At 40.3% G+C, this 25,653-nt stretch overlaps 1 protein-coding gene across 2 annotated transcripts in view; it reads right to left on the bottom strand.

Moving 5' to 3' along the window:
• KIF26A (kinesin family member 26A) overlaps positions 1 to 25,653 on the bottom strand; it is a 194,518-nt gene that overhangs the window by 46,729 nt on the left and 122,136 nt on the right. For both annotated transcript variants that reach the window (XM_040332379.1, XM_040332380.1), the window contains exon 5: positions 6,589 to 6,772. In XM_040332379.1, the coding sequence (XP_040188313.1) occupies positions 6,589 to 6,772 (184 nt within the window). The remainder of the gene's footprint in view (positions 1 to 6,588; positions 6,773 to 25,653) is intronic.

A 25,653-nucleotide genomic window follows, 5' to 3' on the forward strand; every position in this document is an offset into this window, starting at 1 on the left:
GTTACACTTTAAAAGTAAAAAAAAAAAACATCAACTTTTACAACCACTTTATTGTTAGAATTTAATAAGATAAATGGCTCCATCAACTCGCCTTTCATTGCTCTAATGCCTTGTACACACGATCGGATATCTGATGGAATCTAAACCGATGGATTTTTTTTCATCAGATATCCGATGAAGCCGACTTTCATCAGTCTTGCCTACACATCATCGGTTAAAAATCCGATTGTGTCCAACGCGGTGACGTAAAACACTACGACGTGCTGAGAAAAATGAAGTTCAATGCTTCCGAGCATGCGTCGACTTGATTCTGAGCATGCATGGATTTTTGGTCGATGGATTTCCCCACAGACGATCGTTTTTTTCTATCGGGTTTTTAACCATAAGAAAAATTTAAAACAGATTTTTTTTTGTTTCACCGATGGGTGACGATGGGGTCCACACACGATTGGTTCGTCCGATGAAAACAGTCCATCGGTCCGTTTTCATCAGACAAACCGATGGTGTGTACAGGGCATTACACCTATTATTAGAATACTGCAGCCTGGACAAGGAGAAAGGGAATTCTATATTGATCCTGACCTTTGCTCATGATCATTTCCATCAGCTGCCCAGCCCCCCAAACTGCCCATCCTCACCTAACATCAGTTACATCTGAAATAAACACACTATGCGCCAATATCTGTAATGTCAGCTTTTAGATGTTCACAAAATGCTGAGATCTCACCATGTAATGTAACTTTGAAATAGACCAGTCAAGGCTCCAAGGTCACTTGCATTATACTAACAAGAGCTTTCAAGGGAGGAAAAAAACACAGAAGCTTTCACATTTGCTTTTAACTGCATGATCACCTGTGGGTCTGATGTACAGTGTTTTTTTGTGTGTATTATGAAGCACTTAAAGTAAACCTACACAATGGTGATCAAATCATTTAGACAACCACTTTGGAGCCAGATTCATTGTTTATATTGGGCTCTCATTTGTGGCTTATCTATATTCCTAGACCTTAAAAGGTATTTGTGCTCTTGGGGGGAAAACCTGCAGAGAATGAGGATTGGGAGATGAATTCATCACCAGTTATATGAAGTCACCCTTTCTGGAACTTTTTCGGGGTTTTTCCGAGTCCTATTTTCTGACATAGTAATAGGAATCTTTAAAAAGAGCTTTATATGTTCTAACTAGGCTGGAAATGGTTAAAAAACAGATCTGTATGAAGTGTCTGAGATCTTTGAGACAAATCTCCTGTACCCAGGGCCAGCTTATTAGTATCATGGGACCCTGGGCAAAGAAATGTACTGGGACCCCTACAAGCCTGCCCAAATGTATGCACCTACTTTCAAAAAATTAAATACAAGTAGTTGAAAGAACATAACCATATATTCATTGGTACAGTACATTCAATAAAATAGATTTTAAACAATAAGAAAACATGCCATAAATCAAAGACTAATCAACACAAAGGGCACAGTACAAGGGGAAAGCAGAGGGGCATAGTACATGGAGGTTCAGGAGGGCACAATACTGGGATAAGGAGGGCACATGCAGTGTTTTTCAACTCCAGTCCTCAAGGCACACCAACAGGTCATGTTTTCAGGATTTCCTTTAGATGAAACGGCTGTAGTGATTACTAAGGCAGTGAAACTGATCAAATCACCTGTGCAAAATAATGGAAAGCCTGAAAACATGACCTGTTGATGTGCCTTGAGGACTGGAGTTGAAAAACACTGCATTAGAGGTTCTGTGATATGGAAAAAAAATCAAGAGATGGTGTTGCGCTCCAATAGCATAGAATGGTGTAATTGGTAAAAATGTATAAATAACCAAAATAGTATAATTGATAAATGAATGTGCAAATATGCAAATAGACTGACTGAAAGATAAAAATCGCTCTAAATGCTATGATAAGGTGCATCCAAAGGTGTACTGAATGAATGTGCAAACAGTGCAGATAAGGTGCATCAATAAAATCACAACGTAAAGATAATAGTATATGCAGTCGCAGAGGAAATAGCAGGATGGTGTTATGCTCCAATCAAAATAAATTACTGGACTGAACTGATATACAACAATAATGGATGAATAAAACAGTGAACTGAATAAGAGTGCAAATACATACAAATAGGTGACTGTATAATGTAAGTAAAATCACATCATATGAATGGTGGATGGAACCGCAAGATTGTCCAATTGTTACAAAGTGTAAATGGTGCAACTGCGACTCAGTCCAAGAGGTGAAGAAATTGCAAGGTGCAAGTAGAGTGCAGAAATAGAATCGCAGCATAAAGATGATATATGCAGTCGCAGAGGAAATCGCAGGATGGTGTTATGCTCCTATCAACATGAATGACTGAACATAACTGATATACACCAATGATGGAGAATTGGTGTAGAATGACGGCGGCTGGTCGGCAAGTAGTTAATGTTGATAAATGTAAAGTTATGCACTTGGGGGCTAAGAATATGCACACATCATACATACTAGTGGGAGTACATCTGGGGGAATCCATAGTGGAGAAGGATCTGGGGGTTTTGGTAGATCATAAGCTCAATATTAGCATGCAATGCCAAGCTGCAGTTTCCAAAGCAAGCAAAGTCCTTTCTTGTATTAAGAGAGAGGTATGGACTCCAGAGAGAGAGATATTATTTTGCCGATGTACAAATCATTAGTAAGACCTCATCTGGAATATGCAATTCAGTTTTGGGCACCAGTTCTCAAAAAGGATATCGGGGAACTGGAGAAAGTGCAGAGAAGGGCAACCAAACTGATGAGAGGCATGGATGAGCTCAGCTATGAGGAAAAATAAGGGGAACTGAATTTATTCACTCTTGAGAAGAGGAGAATAAGGGGGGATTTGATCAACATGTACAAATATATAAGGGGTACATATAGTGAACTTGGTGTTGAGTTATTCACTTTAAGGTCATCACAGAGGATAAGGGGGCACTCTTTATATCTAGAGGAAAAGAGATTTCACCTCCAAATACGGAAATATTTTTGTACAGTAAGAGCTGTGAAAATGTGGAACAGACTCCCTCAAATTCAGGTATACTGATTGTTTAAAAAAAAAAATGTATATAATGATGTACTGATTACAAAGCTAGCTCCTGCTGCAGTCAATCAAATCTTGTGAGCAGGGGTTAGGAGGAAGTGAGGCAGAGCAGTGTCTATGGACGCACACAGCCTGGCCCGGGTGGGGCTATGGGGGCACTTGGCGAAGAGGAGGAGCAGACAGAACTGACAGGGTTCTGATTGGCTCCCAGTCCTGCTCCTCTCTCTCTTAGTTGGAGTGCTGCTGTTTTGGGACTGCAAGCCACTTTTACCAGGTCACATTCTGCTTATAGTTATAATGCACCACTTATATTACACTGAATAATAATAATAAAACTTTTATTAAATTATTTACTGTCCTACTCATCCAACTACCACCTTTTATTGAATGTGTTTCTTTACATCAGATCCACAGCAATGTATAAAGACCACTACTCGCAAATCCCATTCCCCCAATGAGGCTTCTTCATTACTTCTCAGCAGGCTCAATCTAATTAGGGATGTCTGATTCTCAGTGCCAATATGTTGCCTTCCGTGTAATTTAAACTGACAGATATGCCTAACCCTTACAAAATTGGTTTATGAAAGATATTTCATACAAGCTGTTTATTTGCTTGCATGACTCGCAGCTGGCAGTCGCCTTGGCCAAGCCAAAGGCTGTTTTCATTGCGAACGCTACTTTGGAGAGCTGGGCACCTCCAGATCCCGACACATAACTCGATCAGACTTCAATATTGGTGGGAATATAAAGCCTTGTAAACACCACAGAGGCAGTTTCATATTTACAACGCTGAATAACAATTGCCCAACACTAAGCAGTTAGCAGAATCTTCACTCCCCGTAGAGGCCTATGCCAATCTGTTAGCGCAATATTAGAATATCTTATACAGCACACGTTCTGCATTATAATCTAGCTGAATGCACCACTGATCAGCACCCCTCTGTTCTCTATTTTTATCAGTTTTGTTTTGGCTTCTTGCAGAAGGCTGATTTTGCTGAAAGAAGTGAAAGAAAATCAAATGACATCCAATTAAAAAAAAAGAATAATGTAAGATTAGTATTAGAGCTGAACTCTAGCCTTCCTTTCCCTCTTGCACAGTTGTACTGGCTCCTCTACTGTACTGAAATAGCTTACTCCAAATTCACTGCACACTGTGAGCTTTGCATAGCGTGCATTAGATGCTGCAGCAAAACCCCTTACATATACCCAGTGAAGTGACTGGCCTCAGATGATACAAACCCTCCTACATAAATTGTACCTATTTATCTGCAGTATTGTATTTTCTACATCTGTTCACAGACCAGAAAGTATGCGGCTTGTCTGAGCTTTCAGAAATCAGGGGGTGGGGAGCGGAGGTTACACAAAGCTCAGTGAGAGCTGATTGGAGGGAACGGACACACACCTCTTCACACAGAACAATCAGCTGGAGCTCTCTTATCTGCAGTCTTCTCTTCTCTACTGCTGTTCCTAGTCCACAATGTATACAGGTTGTCTGGACTTTCAGAAAGCAGGGGGCGGAGAGTTGAGGTTACACAAAGCTCAATGAAAACCGATTGGAGGGAAGGGATGCACTCCTCTTCACACAGCCTATAGGAACAGAGCTGAGGCTCGAAATCCCTGTCACCTTTTTTCTCTAGGTGTCAGGAAAATCTGTCAGAAGTAAATCATGCTGATAGCAAAGGAACGAGGCAGTAGACAGAAATTACAGTGTGCTAATAATTTAGACAAGTATACACTATAGAGGGGTATGCTCTGTTCACATTTCAAGTCTGATGTTTATAATCATTTTAAATTAAAAGTAGAACACCCCTTTTTAGAGAGATAGACAAACAAAATGAAACTGCAGTTACAGCTGCCATTAAAAGAACTTGATTGCGGCTTCCTTACTGAATAATCACTTTGAGATGCTCCTTTTAAAGAATCCCAGGCAAATGACAAGCACTTAGTGCTTCTTTCTTTAAGTGTTACATATGTAAAATTGACTAGCGATCCTATTAGGTCGAAAAAAAAAAAAAAAAAAAACTTTATATATAAATTTGACGTAGAGATTCCTCCTGCCTATTCCAAGGCAGTCAGGAAATGGCAAATTAAGATGCCGTTCGGCATTCTCGGTGAAAAGATGTCTTTTTAATGCCGGTGGATGATAAATTACCTTAAGTAGCACATTAATGTCAGAGATTGAGTATAATCCAACTGCTTGCCAGTGTCATCATAAAATGGCTTTCAGACATCATTTGTACTATTCCAACATTAAATTTAATAACTTCCAGAGAGACCGCGGCAAGCGGGGGAAAAAAATTCAGTTAAAAGAGGCGCTCCGCGTTGGCTCATTGCTTTTAAAGGGTGAGTTTATCTAAGTGGATGGAACTGTTTGATGTTTCCAACACATTAATACACAGAGTGGATAATTTCCTCCATTATGTTTATCAACGGTGGGTGGATTCTGCAGGCACTGTAAAGACAGGTGAGCTCTTAGGAACAAACATAAGCAACCTTGTATAATATTGTACTTGGCTGCACAGAATATCAAACCATTTGTAGGCATTATCGCTGCTTCCAGGCGGTCTGATGGAAGATTAGGTAGATAGGTCCCTGTAATCATATGTAGATGTATCGCACACAAAACATGGCTTAGCCTTCAAGCAGCCTAGATAAATGGAAACCACAAGTTTCAGCGTGTTTCGTCAGCCAGGCACCTTGTTTAAAAACAGGTAACTAAGACGGTTTATGTCTCTTATAATTGGGATCCCTATATAATCTAAATCTGAGACTGCAACCAATCAAGCAGATGCGGCATCACCATTTCAATCTGTAAAGCAATCCACCCGTTACAAAGCCTATTTCTCTAAATCAGGACTGCTAAAGTGCCCACCACTATTTATTTTTGCCAAAAATGCCAGCTGCTCTCCTGCTGCAATGAAGATCCAGAATGCCTGAAATAAGCATCATCACCAAGTCCATAATCCATAGCTTAAAGTGCTTAAAGCGTGGTGAAGGGTCTAAACACCAGTCAGGTTTGTATGTTTTTTTATGGAGATCCTTGTTGTCCTGTTGACCATCGTCACTGAACGTGAATGAAAAATCCAAAATATAGGTTTTAACCAAAATAAGATTAAAGCTAAACAAATTTCCTCAGCTTTCCTCACTTTGGACAGCTGTTCTCTCCTTTCCTGTTGTGTCTACTTTACAGGAAATCTCCCCCATGGCACACCAGATGAAAAAGAAAAATCTGGCATTTTTTTTACCATTCTGTACTCGAATCAACAAAAAAAAGTTGGCTTTAGACATAAATGTAAGGGAAACCATGTATTTCTTCCATTTAGAGAAAAGAAACTGATTGATTTTATTGCCCCCTCCCAACAATGTTCCTGGCAATCACAGTGATATAAAGATTTAGATTGTGCTGGAAGAAGGATACAATTGGAAAAATCTATCAATGATAGAAAAAAAGTTAGCAAATAGGAAAGCAATTACTCTGGTGAGAAGATTATTATTTTTACTATTACAAAAAAAAAATGCTTCTGTTTTTTTTTTTACCTTTCCCATGCCGGGGTTGTCTTTGATTTTCGACACTGCTCTCATCAAACATGGAGGAGTTGGCGGTGGACAAAGCTGAAGAATGCCACTGAAGTTGGTCAGGAAACTGGAATATTCCCTGGAGTGCGGAAGCGGCGGATGGTACTTCTTGCGCTTCGAGGACAGGTTGAGCTTCTGCGCCGCTCTGCAACAAAGTAACAAGAAAAGTCACTTAGTGCAAAAAACCCCAAGCAATTCAGTCCATCAAAACAGATGTTCATTGTCATCTTGGCCTGTTTAACAAATCAAGTCATTTCATCCTAATCACATTTCATAAGAACAAATCACCAAGAGACCCATCGAGGAAAAATTCAGCCTGAGATGCAGGCAGCAAGTTGCAGACTTAATCTGTCCCCCAGCAGAATTTCAATTATTGGGCAACTTTTTATCCAACAGCTTGACAGCTGAGTCCAAGACTTCTGAAATCTCATTGACATCGTAAAAAATGCTTATATGGTCCCCTAGCCACCGTTGGCACCAGATGGGCTACATGGAGCCGGCAGTTAAGGAGATATTGCATGCCACTCTTAACGTCTTATCGGTACAATGAAACGACATTCCCATACATATTACTAACCCGCCGCTGCAAATGAAAAGGCTTCATAGACGCATTTTTCATCTCTTAAAGCAATTTGCGCTGTTGCAGAAAAGCTTTTATATCATTACCTAGCGCTGAATTACCAGCGCTTTGTGTATAGCCCTTATCGGTAATATATCAACACCACATATGTATAATCCACAGGGATTTGATAAAATACGCTGATGCGTTCCGAAACATTTTACACCAATTACTGTAAATGTGGCTTTTTTGGAAAAATAAATAGATTTTAACAGATGCAGCCTGGCAGGTACATGGTTTTACAACACAAAAGAGATAAAACATACTAATTATCCATTAAAAGCTCTTACATAACTTGTTCTCTAATGCTTACTGATATACCAAATCCTTACATAGGGATATTCCCTATGAACAGTGTAGTCTACAACTGTGTGCTTCAAAGCTGAATAGCATATGCTGCATTTTGATTGGTCGTTGTGTTTAGATATCATAAAAAGTAAAGGCTATTCAAAGTCAGACTGCATGTATTAACACCAGATACATTTTATGTGCATAACCAAGCTTTACCAAACCAGAGTGAGAATGTTTATATATTGGCTCCACTACCAATTTAGTGCAAATACACAACAAATATCAGTATCAAATACCGAGTTCTATTGAAAGAAGAAGAATTGCAAGTGAGTAGTTTAGAAGGCCACAAACAAGCTAACAAGTACAAAGCTACCATTGGACTACAGGGTACTGGGGATCTGAAGAATGTTCTGGGGAGCCAAAGAAGTGCCAATAAAATGAGGTGCTAGGAGTAGTTTTTGGTTTACACTTTAGCTTTTTTTTATTACAGGCTCAACTGTGATGGGCAGATCTGCTAACTTATATGCAAAGCTACCACTGGTCTAAAGCAGGGGTCTCCAAAACGTGGCCCTGGGGCTGGATGCAGCCCTCATCTTGCCTCTATCCAGACTTCGGGGCACTATTCCATCCACTGACAAAGGGGCATCATTCTTGTTGCTGACACTAAAAATTAAGCATTATTCCTCCAACTGACACCATCAAAAGGGCACAATTGACACCAATGATGGGGCACAATTATTTCCATTGACACCAATGATGGGGCACTAGTCTTCCCACTGACACCAAATATATGGTATTGTTTATTCTCACTGGATAACTAGACATGTTCTACTTCAAATGGTCCTAGTCTGGCCCCACTAAAGTCTGAATGACAGTAAAACGGCCCTTTGTTTAGCAAATTTGGAGACCCCTGATCTAGAGCATTCTCCAAACAAGAATCTAAACCATGAGCTAAAATGTGTTTCCCCCCTCAAAGATATTATTTTAAGGTCTATTTGCCATGGATGAATTCAAAAAGATTCATAATGACTTTTGAAATTACATTAACATGTTGATGATTGAGGTTTTAATGTGTGGATTCATATCTCTACCGTTTTATCTTCCAGCGCTCCCTGGGACACTCAAACTGAGGCCATTAAGTATGCAAATATCAACTTTCAGCTCCAGCAAGTCTGGGATCTAGTATATATACCGTCCATAAAACTAGTGCAGCTCTGTTGATTAGTGAGGCTCATTCCCTGTATCAGTGGGGGTGTGGAGAGTCTACCACAACTGCAACTTCATACTTGGAATTTAAAACAAGTTTACATGCGGTCCTCTAGTTACAAACGACTCCTACTTACAAACGGAAGGAGACAACAGGAAGTTAGGCCTTGTACACACGATCAGTCCAAACTGATGAAAACGGACTGAAGCCTGAAGTCTGATGGTCTGATGGACTAATGGTCTGATGTGCCTACACACCATCAGTTCAAAAACCGATCAAGTCCAACGCGGTGACGTAAAACACAACGACGTGCAGAGAAAAATTAAGTTCAATGCTTCCAAGCATGCGTCGACTTGATTCTGAGCATTTTGAACCGATGCTTTTGCGTACTAACCATCGGTTTTGACTGATCGGTCATAAGTTCATCAGTCCGATTTTAAAGCAAGTTTTAAAACTTTGGTCTGAAGGACAAAAGTCTGATGGGCCATACACACGGTAGGTTTGGACTGATGAAACTGAACTTCAGTTCGTTTTCATCAGTTTGGACTGATCGTGTGTACAGGGCCTTAGAGGAAATTTACCCCTAGGAAGGGAAATTCCCTCTTATAGGAGTTTTTATGGGACAAGGGTGTCTCCTCTCCACTGAAGCTTTATCACCAAGGCTTGTTTCCACAACAACCCAACATTTTCAAAATCCAATTGTCATTGGGACAGAAAGTGAGGAGATATCTTCTGAACAGGGGCACAGACAGCAAAACAAATGTTACAGGGGTGATAACCCTTCCCTATGCTACCCAAAAAGCTTAAAAATATTTATTTTTTTGGCTGGAGCTACACTTTAAGGGGTTGTAAAGGTTTGATTTTGATTTTCTAAATAGGCTCCTTTAAGCTAGTGCATTGTTGGTTCACTTACCTTTTCCTCGATTTCCGTTCTAAATGTTTTTTTTTCTTTGTCTGAATTTCTCACTTCCTGTTCCTCCTCAGTAAGCTGTTCTGGCTGACTAACCCCCAGCCAGAACAGGGGGCAAGCTTACTGAGGAGAAACAGGAAGTGAGAAATTCAGACAAAAAGAAAAAAAACAATTAGAACGAAAATCAGAGGAAAAGGTAAGTGAACCAACAATGCACTAGCTTAAAAGAAATTTAGAAAATAAAAAACGAACCTTTACAACCCCTTTAAAAAATGTACCTGTTCCGACTTACAGATTCAAAAAAACCTACAGACCCCATCTTGTTTGTAACCCGGGGACCGCCTGTACTTTAAACATGGCATTTCCCAAATACATAAAACTATATATCCCACATCATTTCCAAATATACATTTTTTATTTGCTCTAAAACTAAATGCAGCTAAACCTTGTGTTAATGATTGACTAACCCAACTCATTCTCATTTATGTGCTAATAAATATTTCATATTTAATGATCCAATTAGCAGTTTATCTCTACCTTTCCAGATAATCAATGACTGGTTGTCTAACTTGAGCTGCAGAATGTACATATTTATCCCCAATGCCCGTACACACAGCAGCCACAAATCAATTACTATAGCTTCCATGTTATTTTTGCGCACAATGTGAACAGTTCTCTTCACGCTGCCCTTGGAAACATGTCAGGAAATAGAAGGCGCACATCTACTTCGATAGACAATCAGTAAAACGTAGAGGAGAGAGAACTGATGAGATAATTACATCTCCAAAAGATTCAGCCTGGAAATTCCCTAGCGGAAGCCTGCAGGAGAAAGTTTAAAAAAAAAAAAACACCACATTTCGACAATCTCAGTGTTCCAGTAGACTGAATTTGTCGTTAATAGGAATGTTGCATTGACCAGCTTGCATGAGTTTTATTTCCATGTGCTCAGGAAAACAACTGTCTATTTTTATATATAAAAGAAATTGTACCTGTAAAGAATCAGTCCACCCAAAAACAAGTTTTTACTAGCTGCTGGAGAGATAGACCATCTGAAAATGTCTTGTACCTCTCAGGGAATCTTTTGGTGAGATCTCAGCACACATGCAGTGACCATTATGAGGGGATCCACTCTCCTAGAACACCCAAAACTCCCCGGCAAATGGAAAAAGTTGGGTATTATGGCAGGGAAATACAATTTTTTGAGTATTCACGGCACATAAAAAGCCAGGACCTTACTCAGCCCACCAGATTACACAAGTAACTATAATTTCTGAGTGTACATGCCTTTTACAGGGCAACTTCACCTTTAGTGAAGTTGTCCTTTTTTTAAACCTCCCCCCCCCCATGCAGCCAACCTATTTACCTCCCGAATCTTTCCTCCAACAAGGTCACCTTCATACCGCACCCATGTGCACTGAAGCCCCATTTCTATGGGTAAGCACTCCAGTGGTTCCTCTGCCTGTGAAAGAGAGCCGATTCCTGCACACTATGCATAGCAAACCCCTAAACTCTTCACTCTGTACGTAAAGCACCCGTAAACTCTGCACTCTGTACATAGCACACCCCTGAATGCTGCACTCTGTACGTAGCACACCCCTGAACTCTGTACGTAGCACACCCCTGAACTCTGTACGTAGCACACCCCTGAACTCCACGCCCATAGTTCAATGTGGTTCTGTGGGAGAGCATGGCTGAGTTCCTGCACTTATCTTCTGAGGAAAAAAAAGGCCTGTATAAATGTATATAGTGTAAGCAGGGATCTTCAAACTAGGGCCCTCCAGCTGTTGCGGAACTACACATCCCATGAGGCTTTGCAAGACTCTGACATTCACTGACATGACTAGGCATGATGAGAATTGTAGTTCCTGAACAACTGGAGGGTCATAGTTTGAGGACCCCTGGTCTAAAGCCTTGTACACATGATCGGATTTCCATCAAACAAATCCGTGGAATTTTGTGCGAAGGGCATTGGCCGTGAACTTGATATGCATATAGACGGCAGAACTTTTTCAGCCAACATACACAAAACGACGTGGTTTTTCAGCTCTTTAGCGACAGTCTTTGGACAACTTATGCTAATATTGTGCTATGGTTAGCATTGGTTTGGAGCATGCGTGTTTGTACTTTGGATTTTACAATTGTACACACGAATAGATAATCCGACAAGACACATTTGTTGTTGGAAAATTTGAAAGCATGCTATAAAACATCTGTTGTCGGAAATTCCGACACCAATTGTCCGATGGAGCATACAAACGGTCAGATTATCCAACAAAACCCTGCCATCACACATTTGTTGTCGGAAAATACGATCGTGTGTACGAGGCTTTACAAATACAACCGTAATGTAACGACACATAAAACAAATGTGACACATATTTTTTTTTTTTTGTTCTGGATAGAGTGGAGAGGGATTAGAACAACCGTCAGGCTTTTATTGCCATCTGTGCCCCAGTTAAGGAGATTCTCACTCTCTATTTGCACTGTTTACCATTATAATTGAAGGTGAAAGTAAAAGGTTGTCCACAGAAAAGTAATAGAGGTGAAATCTTCCAATGGGGACGCTAGTTCAGGTGGATTGGGGTCCCTAAGTAATTTCCTTAATTTACAGGAATTTCCTCTCAATTCCTATTTGGCTACGAGATAGGCAGTAAAGGGAAAATCTCTGCAATGGGACACAGATGGTGAAAAAAATTAATCTGACAGGGGTTATAACCCTCCCTTAAATGGAAAAAAAAAAGTTTTGCCTATAGTTCTACTTTAACGCACTTGTGCTGCATCTCTGGAGCAGCAGTTTTGTCACCCTCGGACAGAAGTGTATTAGGACTACACCTTCTAATGATGTGTTCACAGAAGTCAACTGAGCAGAGCTTGACATTTTAGAGTGCACAGGAACTAAGGAGCTCACTGGACTTCTGGCAGAATGAACAGATATTTTGTTTGCACTTGCAGTTGTTCCTCTGTTCTTGTATATGGGTATGTCATAGATCCACGGCATAAACCATGTCAGAGGAACATTGACTAGATCAAGTTGAAGGGCGTTATACAACGTGTGCTTCACTTAAGATTCATATCATTAGCAAATGTAAACAGAACTGGGTAATATGTGCATAGTATTAAATGAAGCAGTATGGTAACACCGGCTGCAGGATATGCCACCTAAACATTATTTATAACCTGATCTGCAAAGTTGCTACTCTGTAAAAAACTCAAACAGCTTTCAGTGGAATTCTATTGTTGAAGCTATACATAGACTTTCATAGAGATAATTACACACCGTTCCACTCGGGATAAAATATAAAGCTTTATAGCAGTGGTTCTCAACCTGGGGGTCAGGACCCCATCGGAAGTCGAATGACGATTTGTCAGGTGTCACCAAATCCTGGGCTGTTCCTGAAGCCCGCACCTCTCTCCCAGTCTTTTTGCAGCCACCCAGCAGGGCTGTCCCTGGAGCCCATGGCTGCCCACTCAGCCTCTTTGCAGTCGCCCATTCAGTTCAAAACATGGCTGGGGGGCAGAGACTAGAAGTCAGTTGATTGGTGGGGAATGTGAAGTGGGAGGGGCTGAAGGAGAACCTATCTCCTGATTTTGGTAGAGTTGACAGATCAGAACTCCCCCCCATCTTTGCCACTGATCCCAACTGCCCGCCAGCACTGCCACTCATCCCATCCCCCCCACCAAGGAGTAAGAGAAGGAATACAAATAGAGAATATGTGGAAAGGAAAGCAAAAGAGGGGGAGGAACAAAGAAAAAAAGAGGAAAAAGAACAAGAAAGATGGCTAGAGAGAGGGAGGGAGGGGGGGGATTAGGATACAGGGATTAAAGGGAAAGAAAGGAGAACAAAGAGAAAGAGTGGTCCTAAAATGTACCATAAGGGTTTTAATACTATACGAGTGGAACTAAATGTCTACGGGTTAGGGGCGCAAATTTACTTGGCTTAGGTGCTGACCACCCACGCTACGAAAATAATTTTACTGTTAGGGGAGCCTACAGCTTGGGAAATTTTATCAAGGGGTCACGGCACTAGAAGGCTGAGAACCACTGCTTTATAGTGTTACTTACATGTATGTGCAGTACATTTGTTTTATTATATGCTCCAAAAGCTCTTGTACATTGAAGGTTATTTAGAAATGTTCATAATATTGTATATGCAAATGTGTAGCCACCACAGGGTTCACCTATCATTTTAGTAGACAATTAAATTTGCTCAGTGACTGTGGGTGTAGTAGGATAAGCCACTAGCAGCGTACATGTATCCTGATCTGGAATGAACTCCTTGCACAGATATTTGCCTGAGATGTTGATTGAGTTTACTGACCAAGAACATCAATTGTGCTGGGCTTGCAGACAGGATGCTCAGCTCACATATGTAATCAATATGATCTAAAACTGCTGTATAAATGCTTCAAAGACATTATTACCAATGTCAAGTAAAAAAAATTCTGACGGAATTCCACTCAAGCTTGGCTTGCATACACATGGTTACACAAAAGTTCTCTGAACTTTCGACTGTCAAGAAGGCGTTGACGTACAACACTATAACGAGCCGAGAAAATTAAGTTCAATGCTTCCAAGCATGCGTCGAATTGTTTCCGAGCATGCGTCAGAATTGCTACAGACGATCGGAATTTCCAATTGGAATTTTTTCCGTCTGAAAATTTGAGAACCAGCTCATAAATTTTTGTTGGCGGAAATTCCGACAGGAAAAGTCCAATGGAGCCTACACACGGTCGGAATTTACGACCAAAAGCTCACATCTGACTTTTCTTGTCGTAAAATCCGATCGTGTGTATGTGGCATAAGGATTATTACTTTTGCAAACACAGAGAAGAAAAGCGTAACAAAGATAATAAATTCCCTGGGATGACCAGAATATTACCACATACTATGTGGCTCATCTACTCTCAAATAGACATGGAATTAGAAGCAATATTAAGTACTTAACAAGCTTTTCCTTAAGTGGCGCTGCACTAATGTGTATATAAGATGCGGACATTAAGTTGGTATTTTATGGTGCTTTTAAAAATATTCATGTTGAATAAAATATGGGAAAAATAAACATTTTGCACTTGGCAAAAGACTGAATTTAACAACAAATTAAATGGCTTATACTGATTAAACAATCAACAATTTGTCCTCCTTCTTCTTCAGACACAAAAATCCTACTGGCTTAGCCTTTATAATCCAATGGAAACGATTTTATGGATCTGCCAAAATGTTTCAAACAGTAGAATTGATTTGACCTTTATTAAGGTTATGTTTTGCCAGCATTACCAGTGCTGCTGATGTCCTGGAGCCTCTTTTTAGCCACTTCCTTTCTACATGCATTTCAGAGATGGCTGAATGGTCAATTCACAGCTCTGGTTTTTCTGATGGAGACAATAGTGCATCATGCCCATGTAATGTTAAAACGCCCACTTGTTGTCTCCATCAGAAGCCCATTTGGTGGGGTGACAATTCAGGAAAAAAAAAAAAAAACATGTCACCCATAACATGAAGTACACAAACAAGGACCTTCACAGCAGGATCACTAGGTATTATTTTAACCTCTACGCTCCGGCGCCTCCTGGCCCTTTAAGAGGTTTATCGGTCACGTTCTCAGAAAACTCCTGATTGCAACCAGTGGTCGGGAGCTTTTTGTTAGGTGCTGGTAACTGTGTCGGGACCACACAGTGCAAGCCCTCTTGGAACAGCTGTATTGACAGAAATCCATGAAAATATGTGTGTGGACCGCGCCTTTGGGTTAAAGACTGCGGCCGGATGTGATGACGTTCTCACCAGGAAAGACCAGTCTGTGTGAGGAGGAGGACTGTAACAAAGTACTGCCTCCTAGATAGACGGAACGCTGATCCAATGATGGGACATTGACTCAGTGTGACGTGTATCATAGGAGGCAGAACTTTGTTACAGTGGCTGCCGGGATATTCGAAGGCTGCATTTCACATAATGACTCCTACCACCATGACCACTTCAAAATCACTGAAGTGGTTATGGTGGTTATAGTGTTCCTTTAATATCTCTCAGAAGTAGTAAACCTCTGTATACGGATTCCACTTGAGGATTTGATCATCCTTTAGTTGTGTTGAATTGGTGGGTGGGGGGGGGGGGTAGCACGGAGCGTCACCTACCCGACATTAGTTTTTGCAGTTTGGGATATCTGTAACTTCAGCTTGTTCAATTAAGCTTTGACAAAAAAAAACTGGAAGCTGATTTCCATGCCGTTTTCCATGCAGAGCGGCACTGAATTTTGCACGCTCCAGTTTTTAGTAAAACAACCCAACTGTATCACTTTGCAATACGAGCACTGTATTTTTTAAAATCCTGACATGGTTTGCGAGTGTTTTCTCGTAAAACTAGCAGGATTCAAGCCAAAGTGGTGTGCATTATCGCATTTGGCCTGAGGTGGGGGGGGGGGGGTGCCAGAGCCGTTAGCAAATGCTCGGAAAACCTCAAATACTCCATTCCCAAGCCTTTCCGAGTTTAGCCGAGCTGCCTTCTGGGCCTTTCCGTGGATCTCCGGCGCCCCCCACCTCTGGCCACATGCAGTATTGCATGCCATTGAATTCAATACGGAACAAATTATTTTCGCTTCCATTGACTTCTATGGGGAAACTCGCTTTGATATGTGAGTACTTTGGATTATGAGCATTCTCCTGGAATGGATTATGCTCACAAACCGAGGTTCCACGGTATAGCAAAATGCATGCAATAGTATACTCAATAGACCAAACAGGAACAAATAAACAAAGTTCATTGTTATGATTTACATAAACTTTAAAGATTATTTATTTTCAGTGTTTGCCATTTGTGACATATAACAATGCTGCCTTTAACATAGCTAGTTGGTGTACAGCAAACAAGCAAAACCGTAGAGCAGGGATATGTAATTAGCGGACCTCCAGCTGTTGCAAAACTACAAGTCCCATCATGTCTCTGCCTCTGGGTGTCATGCTTGTGGCTGTCAGAGTCTGGCTATGCCTCATTGGACTTGCAGTTCTGCAACAGCTCGAGGTCCGCTAATTGCATATGCCTGTCGTAAGGCCTCATGTACACTGCTGCTGGTAAAACGGATGTTTAGGAGAAGTTGGGCATTTTTTTCAGCTGCCCCTGAACTCTCCTCCATGTCATCTTATCAGTACATGTACACAGGGTTGTTTATAGTCCATTCCAGGCAGTTGAGTTTAGAAGCATGTGTTGGAAAGCAAAAAAATGGTTTCAGGACAGATGTTCAGAGGCATTTGAAATGCCAAATGTCTGTAACAGCGTATAAACGTGGTAACCCGTGTTTAGTCACGTTTTGTTTACAGGCGTTTTTAATGTTAGGAGCAGGAGTGGTATCTTTGGAGTATCCATGTGCTTTCAAATATTGCATTTCAGTTTACTTGAATAGGATAGGGCTTCCAAAAATGTAGCACATCTGACGTTTCCACAATGTGTTAGAGTGCAGTTCACGTATGAGAATCTGCTCAGTTTAGACTTTCTGCTAATGGATCTGCCGCAACCCAAAGAGAGTAGCCTTATTTTGTACGTCTCCCTTTTTACGACTTTATCTTTTCACTGCACAGAAAGCATGATTGCATCCGACACTTGAGGGATTACATCTACAAATTTCCTGTATTCTCTACTGGTCTGCAGCCAGGACAGAGAAAGAGATAATTTCAGGACCGTTCTCCAGCACATTAGATCAGGCTCTCTTGTGCTTCTTTTGTTAGTATTCAACAGACAGATTAACTTTAATCCCGTCTAATTTGTGCTTGTCTGAACCACAAATGCCCAAGCACGGGCCCCTATGGGCTTTCTTTGTCCTCCCTGCTTCCTAAATATCATCTCCAAAATAGGCTTCATTACCCTCTGAACAATTGAGATTTGCCAGGTTTGTTGAACCGAAAACCCAACATGAGGAAGGACAAAGTTGTGAGCTTCATGCACCTCTGTACAGCTATGTTCCTGAAACCCGCAGATAATTAGCTTCGTACAAGCCACTTGTCTCCCTTCTAATCTGCTCCACAACACACAGCTCCCTGGGCACGGTTCCAGCCAAATCCACATTTATTTGGAAATCCAGATTTTTGGGCTTTCATCTTAGTCTTCACTTTTTATAAAATACGATTTAAGGTTTTTGTTGTAAAATTATTCAACAACATTAAATTAAAAATGCACGACATTCAATCAAGTTTTAATATTAATAAGGTGGCTGCAGTTCGATCAAGAAACACTATAAGAAAATGGTTAAAACTGACTATGAAGGCTTTCATAAAACTCAAGATTATTTGGAAAAACCGAGTAAACTTTCTGACTTTCATACATGTTCTCCCTGTGCCTGCGTATGTTTCCTCCGGGTACTCCTGTTTCCTCCAACACTCCAAAGACATGCTGGTAGGTTAAAGGGGTTGTAAAGGTAAAAAAATCTTTCCCTAAATAGCTTCCTTTATTTTAGTGCAGTCCTCCTTCACCTACCTCATCCTTTGATTTTGCTTTTAAATGTCCTTATTTCTTCTGAGAAATCCTCACTTCCTGTTCTTCTGTCTGTAACTACACATAGTAATGCAAGGCTTTCTCCCTGGTGTGGAGAAAGCCTATTGAGGGGGAGGGGGCAAGCAGGAGGGTCAAGACGCTCTCTACTTTGCAGATAGAGAAAGGAGCTGTGTGTTGGTGGGCATCCTGACCATCCTGCTCGCCCCCTCAAGAGGCTTTTCCCACACCAGGGAGAAAGCCTTGCATTACTGTGTATGTTTACAGACAGAAGAACAGGAAGTGAGGATTTCTCAGAAGAAATAAGGACATTTCAAAGCAAAATCGAAGGATGAGGTAGGTGAAGGAGGACTGCACTAAGGTAAAGAATTTAGGGAAAAACAAATTTACCTTTACAACCCCTTTAATTGGCTCCTATCTAAATTGGCTCTAGTATTTGTATGTATGAATATGAATTAGGGGCCTTGGATTATAAGCTCCTTGAGAGTGGAGATTGATGTGAACTAGTTGTAGCACCCTCTTACCCTTGAGAGTTGGGATAGGACGCTCCCGATGACATGGTGGCCTAACATCTCATAATGATACATAAGTGACCAGTATAACCAAAATTGTGTTGTGCTATCCAAATAAAGTTCAAATGCATAAATATATATAAAGATTACAAAAATTCATCAAATGAAAGAACACAACCTGTAAGTGAAATACAGTACATGAAGTGTTGAAAATAAAACCAATAAATAATATGTGCACACTTATAGGAAACCGTCCAAAAGGAAATTTTTTGGGAGACAACCCACTGGGATGAATGGATTATGCGATGAAGCTCTCAAGTGAAAAACATCCAATTGACCAAGATAATCCACATATGGAACTCAGTATAAAGCAAAGGCAAAGAAGTGTCTCATAGTGTTGTAGTTATAAAATCCAGCATTTAATAAAGTTACAACTATTTACAACAAATAGGCAAGAAGATCATATGCAATACAGGTAGTCACGATCATCACCCTGCTGGTCGTAATGACATTACCGCTGTAGCTCCAGTGACGCGTTTCGTCCAATAGAATGTCATCAATGTGGCAATGGAGTTTAGTGGTAATTGAAAACAAACAATAAGTAGATACATACAATAATCTCCACAGAATGCTCCCATTCTATGGCATCAACAGCAAGAAACAGCGATCATATCACATTTCATACCTTTCACAGAATTCTCAACTCTTAAGAGGGGTGGAATAAATTGGGCACCAGTCACTTTAGAAACGTTTAAAAATAGTTAATTAGGGGGCTCAGTAAACTCTAGGAAAGGGTTAAGGCACATGATACCCACAAAGCAACCAAAAATGATTCCAGGCATTACAGATAAAATAACATTTAAGCTGAGATAGACATTCAGCATTCCTCAGAATGTTGAGTAGCTTCAGTCAGAACCAATGCCTTTCTGCTGAGCCACCAGACGTCCTCCAATGTCCACTGGCCACCGGATGTACCCAGTGCTCTAGGACACTCTTCAGAAGCTAAGCTCCTACCTCTGGTGCTCAAACAAGGCTTCAGCTTGACTCCCCAAACTGTACCCTCCAGCAAGGCAGTGCAAGCTTTTCAGGCCTCTGACTCAAAACCCTTTTTCAGCGACAAGTCTTCCCAGGCAGAAATCCTGGGTAGTAAGAAAGGGTTAGAACCTCTGAGCTTTTTAACTGCTATCAGAATTTTCCTTCCCTTCGTGTCTCTCCATTACAGTCCCAAGGACATGCAGAGAAAGGGATATATGGACAGCCGCACTCCAAAGTCTTAAAAAGACGTGCCCTTTGTTGGGTAAAAAGAAAAATGCACTACAAGAACCAGCATACAGTGGGAAAAACAGCTGACGCATTTCGCATTGAACCTCAATGCTTAGTCATAGCTACTGTAGCTATGACTAAGCATTGAGGTTCAATGCAAAACGCGTCAGCTGTTTTTCCCACTGTATGCTGGTTCTTGTAGTGCATTTTTCTTTTTACCCAATAAAGGGCACGTATTTTTTAGACTTTGGAGTGCGGCTGTCCATATATCCCTTTCTCTGCATATCATGCGCATTGCCGGCACCCGTTGGTTCTTGAGTGGACAGTGATTACCTTAGGTGTGCTCACCTGGAGCGGCAGCTTCCTTAACAGTCCCCAGGACCCCCCCAAAAAAAAGTTGGACTGGAGTTAAGCTTTAGAGCTAAACAGACAAATAGATTCCTAAACAACACTTGAAGTGGGGTTCCCTACCTACTACAAGGGTTGAATGCTTGTTTCAGCCTAAGGTACTATTTCAAAGCTGTTTTACCTACTGTATCCCTTACTCCCCACAGCAGCCAGCACTCTCCTCTTTCCTCTGACACCCTGGGTTGTGGGCAGGCCCTCTGCATCCTCACTTACCATACAAGACTGCCCTGAAATGTATGTGGTGACGGTAGAGTGTGACTGACAAAAGTAAAACCAAAGAGAAGTAGCTTCATGGGACTGGTAGCATGGAAAAGGGTGGAGCAAGGGATAAGGAAAAGAAAATGTATTTTAAAAGGTACCCTAGACAAAGCCAAATGTTAAACGCTTCCAGTGCAGGGAGAGCCTACTTCGAGGTTAGTTTTAAAAGGTTTCTGGAGTTCAGCTTAAATGTATAAAGTACATGTACATTGTACAGGAGGGACATTACAGGAATATGAAATGTTGGGTTTACATATTCTTTAGGATCAATGCACAAATGGGAGAAAGTGGCTTCCGTTTCCAAAAAAATCATTGTGAGGTGACTGCTGTAACCCCTTGAGAACTATAAAGTTTCTACATACAATAAAACAGGAGACCCCCGTTTAATGGGATAGTAATATTTAGTGGCGCTCAACGTCTGTCCATCATACCTCTGCCAATCAGCTGATAAAAACCAACTCCTCAGTGGAACACAAGTTACCTTGGTTTAGCTCAGCAAATTAGAAAACTTTTTCTTGGCTGTAAGGTCACTACTTTTTGCATATCATCCTTTTTCTAAAGATAGAAACAGGAATATTTATGAAGGTAATGCAAAAAATATTGCAAAATTTAAAGCTGTAACGTTGCTGATTCATTGTTATAGGCAACTATACTTTGCACACTTCCATCTCTCAATGAAATGGGCAGTTCCTGTAAAAAGATTCCTACATATTTTCGGAAATTGTGACCAATTTTCAAAAATGATTAAAAATGTTAATGTAATATTTTCCTTCAAAATGTATTCAACAATGTTCTATTTTCTTTAAGATGTAAGCCCCAATATTGCCATCAAAGTAGCATAGTGCAGAGTCTCACAATGTATCACAGTATGCTTCAGCCACATACCTTTTTATCTTGATTGTATGGGAAGTTTGTCCCATATGGGAAGACAAAACACACACAAAGAATGACGTAGTTCAAGCATTTGATACTATGTTTATATTCCCTCTCTGTATGGGGCTCCTCGTATAACATCAACACACTGGCTGAGTAATGACCAAGACTGGTCTACAAATATGTGAGAATTACAAGAAAGAGCCGTGCCCACATTTACACGACCGCAGAGCAAAATTCCTTTCCAATTTTAATGTTAAACTTGGCGTGGCACTCTGATGCAAAAGGTCATTAAAACACTCCGCTAATGGAGATTTGTTGAAAGAGATTATAAACAGTCAATCCATAAAGACCAAACTGTCCATTTTCAGTGAAATGCACACATTATTATTACTGGCAAAAAAGACATTGATAAAAAAAAAAATCCACTAGCTGCATAGTCAGCCATTTTGTGAACTGGAACTTTGAACATCCTATATGAAGACACGCAAAAATGTATAAAGTTAATTCAACTGCGGGCTGAATTAAATGGAGTCAGACTTCAAGAGGCCCAGATTAGGTCTACTAAGGGTCAAAAATACTTAGAGACGCTGTTACATTGGTCTTACACGTCACAGATATTCTGTTATTCTTTTTTTTTTTATGATGTAAATTTTTTTTGCATAATATAAAAAAAAATCTAGATTTAAAAAGAAACATCCATTTAAATTAAGATTTAACATTAAATGGATTGGCCAGTAACCGGATGGCTAGTATCATTAAGTTGAACCATGACTCCGGTTTGTCCATAGAGAAATGCAACAGAAACCACAAGTTTAAAAGCCAGATAAAAATAAAAGCAAGGCATTAATGTGTCTGCTGTAAATAGCATGAATCACAGCTGTTTCTATAACATCTAGCTCCTGAGTACCGTTACTCAGGGACTGGTGTCAGTTCATAATGGTCATCCTTCTATTGACCCCCGACAAGCCGAAATCATGTTGAAGTTTTGTACATGCTACAACACAAAGAAGGGATTTAGTGTAAACGGTATAAATGTAACTATGCTGTAAATCCCTAATCATACAAGATTACCTAAAATATATGCAAATCTAATCAACAATATCTCATTTAGGCCTCTTGCATTCACCTTTTCAGACTTTTTTTTAAATGTATGTATTTGCGCGCAATTTCATGCATATGCATTTTTGTTCTGTACATTATGTAAATGGATATTTGCCTACATGAGGTATAAATTACTGACAAAAAATTAAGATTTCTCTATTTTTATTTGTTATCTGTTCTTTGCTTCCTTTGAGCGCCATTTATACAAGAAGTGTGATTCCTTGGAGCGAGCGGTTTCCTCTATATATGGAATTACCCAAGATGTTTTGATGCCAAGTTTTGGATGTAGTTCTTCGTCTGGGACCTGGATGCCTTTAGGCTGTATTCACACCTATGGATTTTTAGTGCTTTTTGCATTTTGCAGATTTGTGCTACAGTCCATCTAACATGGTTTCCTATGGGTCAGGTTCTGTAGTGCAAATCTGCAAAATGCAAAAAGCACTAAAAATGCATAGGTGTGAATCCAGACTTACAGATCCATCAGCAGGATTCCTTATCTGACTACGCGGACCTGATCGCCGCAGGTGTCCCGTGATCGGTCACAGGAGTTGAAGAACTGGGAGAGGTGTGTGTAAACACACCTTCCCCGTTCTTCACTGTGGCAATGTCAGTGATCATCTGTTCTCTGATTTAGGGAACGACGATCACTGATGTCATACGTCCAGCCCCGCCCCCCTACAGTTAGAAACATGAGGTCACACTTAACCCCATCAGCGCCCCCTAGTGGTTAACTCCTAACCTGCAATTGTCATTTTCACAGTAATCAGTGCATTTTTATAGCACTTTCACTGTGAAAATGACAATGGTCCCAGAAATGTGTCAAAATTGTCTGATGTGTCCATCATAATTTCGCAGCCATGAAAAAAAAAAAATCGCTGATCGCCGCCATTAGTATTAAAAAAATATATTAATAAAAATGACAAAACTATCCCCTATTTTGTAAACGCTATACATTTTGCGCAAACCAATCGATAAACGCTTTTTGCGATTTTTTTTTACCAAAAATAGGTAGAAGAATACGTATCGGCCTAAACTGAGAAAAAATTATGTTTTTTTATATCTTTTTGGGGGATATTTATTATAGCAAAAAGTTGCATTTTTTTTCAAAATTGTCACTCTATTTTTGTTTATAGCGCAAAAAATAAAAACCGCAGAGGTGATCAAATACCACCAAAAGAAAGCTCTATTTGTGGGGAAAAAAGGACGCCAATTTTGTTTGGGAGCCACATTGCACAATCGCATAATTGTCAGTTAAAGCGACGCAGTGCCGAATCGCAAAAACTGGCCAGGTCCTTTACCTGCATGATGGTTCGGGTCTTAAGTGGTTAATGCATTCTCTGAATTAAGGTAAGACAATTTTTTTTTTTTTTAGGTGCAGCACCCCCCTTAAATACTTACCTGGGCCAGATTTCAACCCAGCGCCCAAGAGCAGCTGCACTGCTTTGTCTCTCCCTCTGGACTTTGTGGGAGCAACAGGAGCCGTTGTCTACCGGTCACCCAAATCCAGTGATGGGGGGCTCAGGATCCAGCTTGCATGAGTTCCCTCTGACTAGTAAGTGGCTTGCTGGGAGCCAGGAGCGCTGGCAGGGGAGAACAGAAGAGGAGAATTGGTACTGCTCTGTGCAAAACCATTGTACAGAGCAGTTAAGTATAATATTTATTTTACCAGATGTATCAGAGTGCAATAGTAACCCTATGAACTAAATCCAAAATGAAATCATAAATCATGTCCTCTACTTTAAACCGATTGTATTAGCTGGTCATATCAGCAGTGGCTCTTGCTACTGCACAGTGAAACCTAGTATACACAATAAAGGGATTGTAAACCTCTATTTTTATACCATATATAATAGTATAGCATATATAATGGTATTGCACAGACAGAGCGACCCCGATACTCCTGTTCTTTGGGGCCCCGTTGGCACTCTTAGCTCCTCCCCCCTCCTAAGTGCCCACCATAGCAGGGCATGCAACTTTCAGCACTTAGACCTACTTTAACAAATGGTAATGAGAAACGTACCTTGTCTCCTGTATTAACAGATAATGGGGGAACTCAATTTGAGAGATAATTCTTTAACTTGAAACCATCTGTTCAGAGCTAGTTGGGGTGCCCTTTAAAAATTTTATACTAATGATATACTGTAATAAAAATATATATTTTTAAAAGACCATATCTCTGCAACACTTTACCCATATTTTATCACTCGAAAAATACCTTTTGATTCTGCCAGATATCCAGTGAGCTCCTATCTTCTGCTAGCTGATAACTCTGCATATGCTAGACTGAAATGCCAAGCAGTGTTGTAATTTCTGCCTGTGTTTTCCCTTACTGGACGTCAATACACATGCCCCATATGTTATGGAGAAGAGGAAGGGGGATGAGTTCTGCAGGTCAGAAGGGAGGCTGGTAACAAGGTTTTTGTTTTTTAATGTGGCAGAGGGAAAGTTGTCAGCTCACTACAGGAAATTAGAAGTTTTCTGGATTTCTGGAGGAATCAACAGATATTTTTCTGTACCTGCAGCGTTTGTAAAGAGACACATCATGAGGAAATGTGCTTATATTGTGGATATGTACTGAATATGTTTTTGTATGCTTTGTCATACACTTTAGGTATCAACTCAAGAGATGCACTGAACAGAAATGTATCATAATCATTAGAAATCTTGCAGCATTTCTCCAACATCCAATCAGAGGGAGAAGTAATTATGACAATGGGCAGGATTCTTTGCCTATAAGATATACTGTATATTTAAATACAAACATGATTACTTTCAACTCTGCTTATCTCCTCTAATGGAAGGGAAACGCATCTCAAATAGGAAGTCGTATTTTAATAGGCTCCAGTAATTGAATTGCGCTAATAACGATCTGGCTAAAATTAAAATTATCTAGAAACCAGAAAAGGAATAATCTTGCTTTGCACAGGAAAAAAAAAAAGGTCAAGCTGTCATTTCCATAAATGATAGTCAGAGAGAATAACGTGTTCACTCAGAAAGGCATGCAAAAGCGGTATGTTTGGAGAACAGCTGGTATGTATATGTACATATGCTGTATATAATATTTATTTATAAAGAACACAGCTGCATTTGTAGGGTTTTTAGAAATATG

Source organism: Rana temporaria, chromosome 13 (genome assembly GCF_905171775.1).
Source record: "Rana temporaria chromosome 13, aRanTem1.1, whole genome shotgun sequence".
Taxonomy (NCBI): domain Eukaryota; kingdom Metazoa; phylum Chordata; class Amphibia; order Anura; family Ranidae; genus Rana; species Rana temporaria.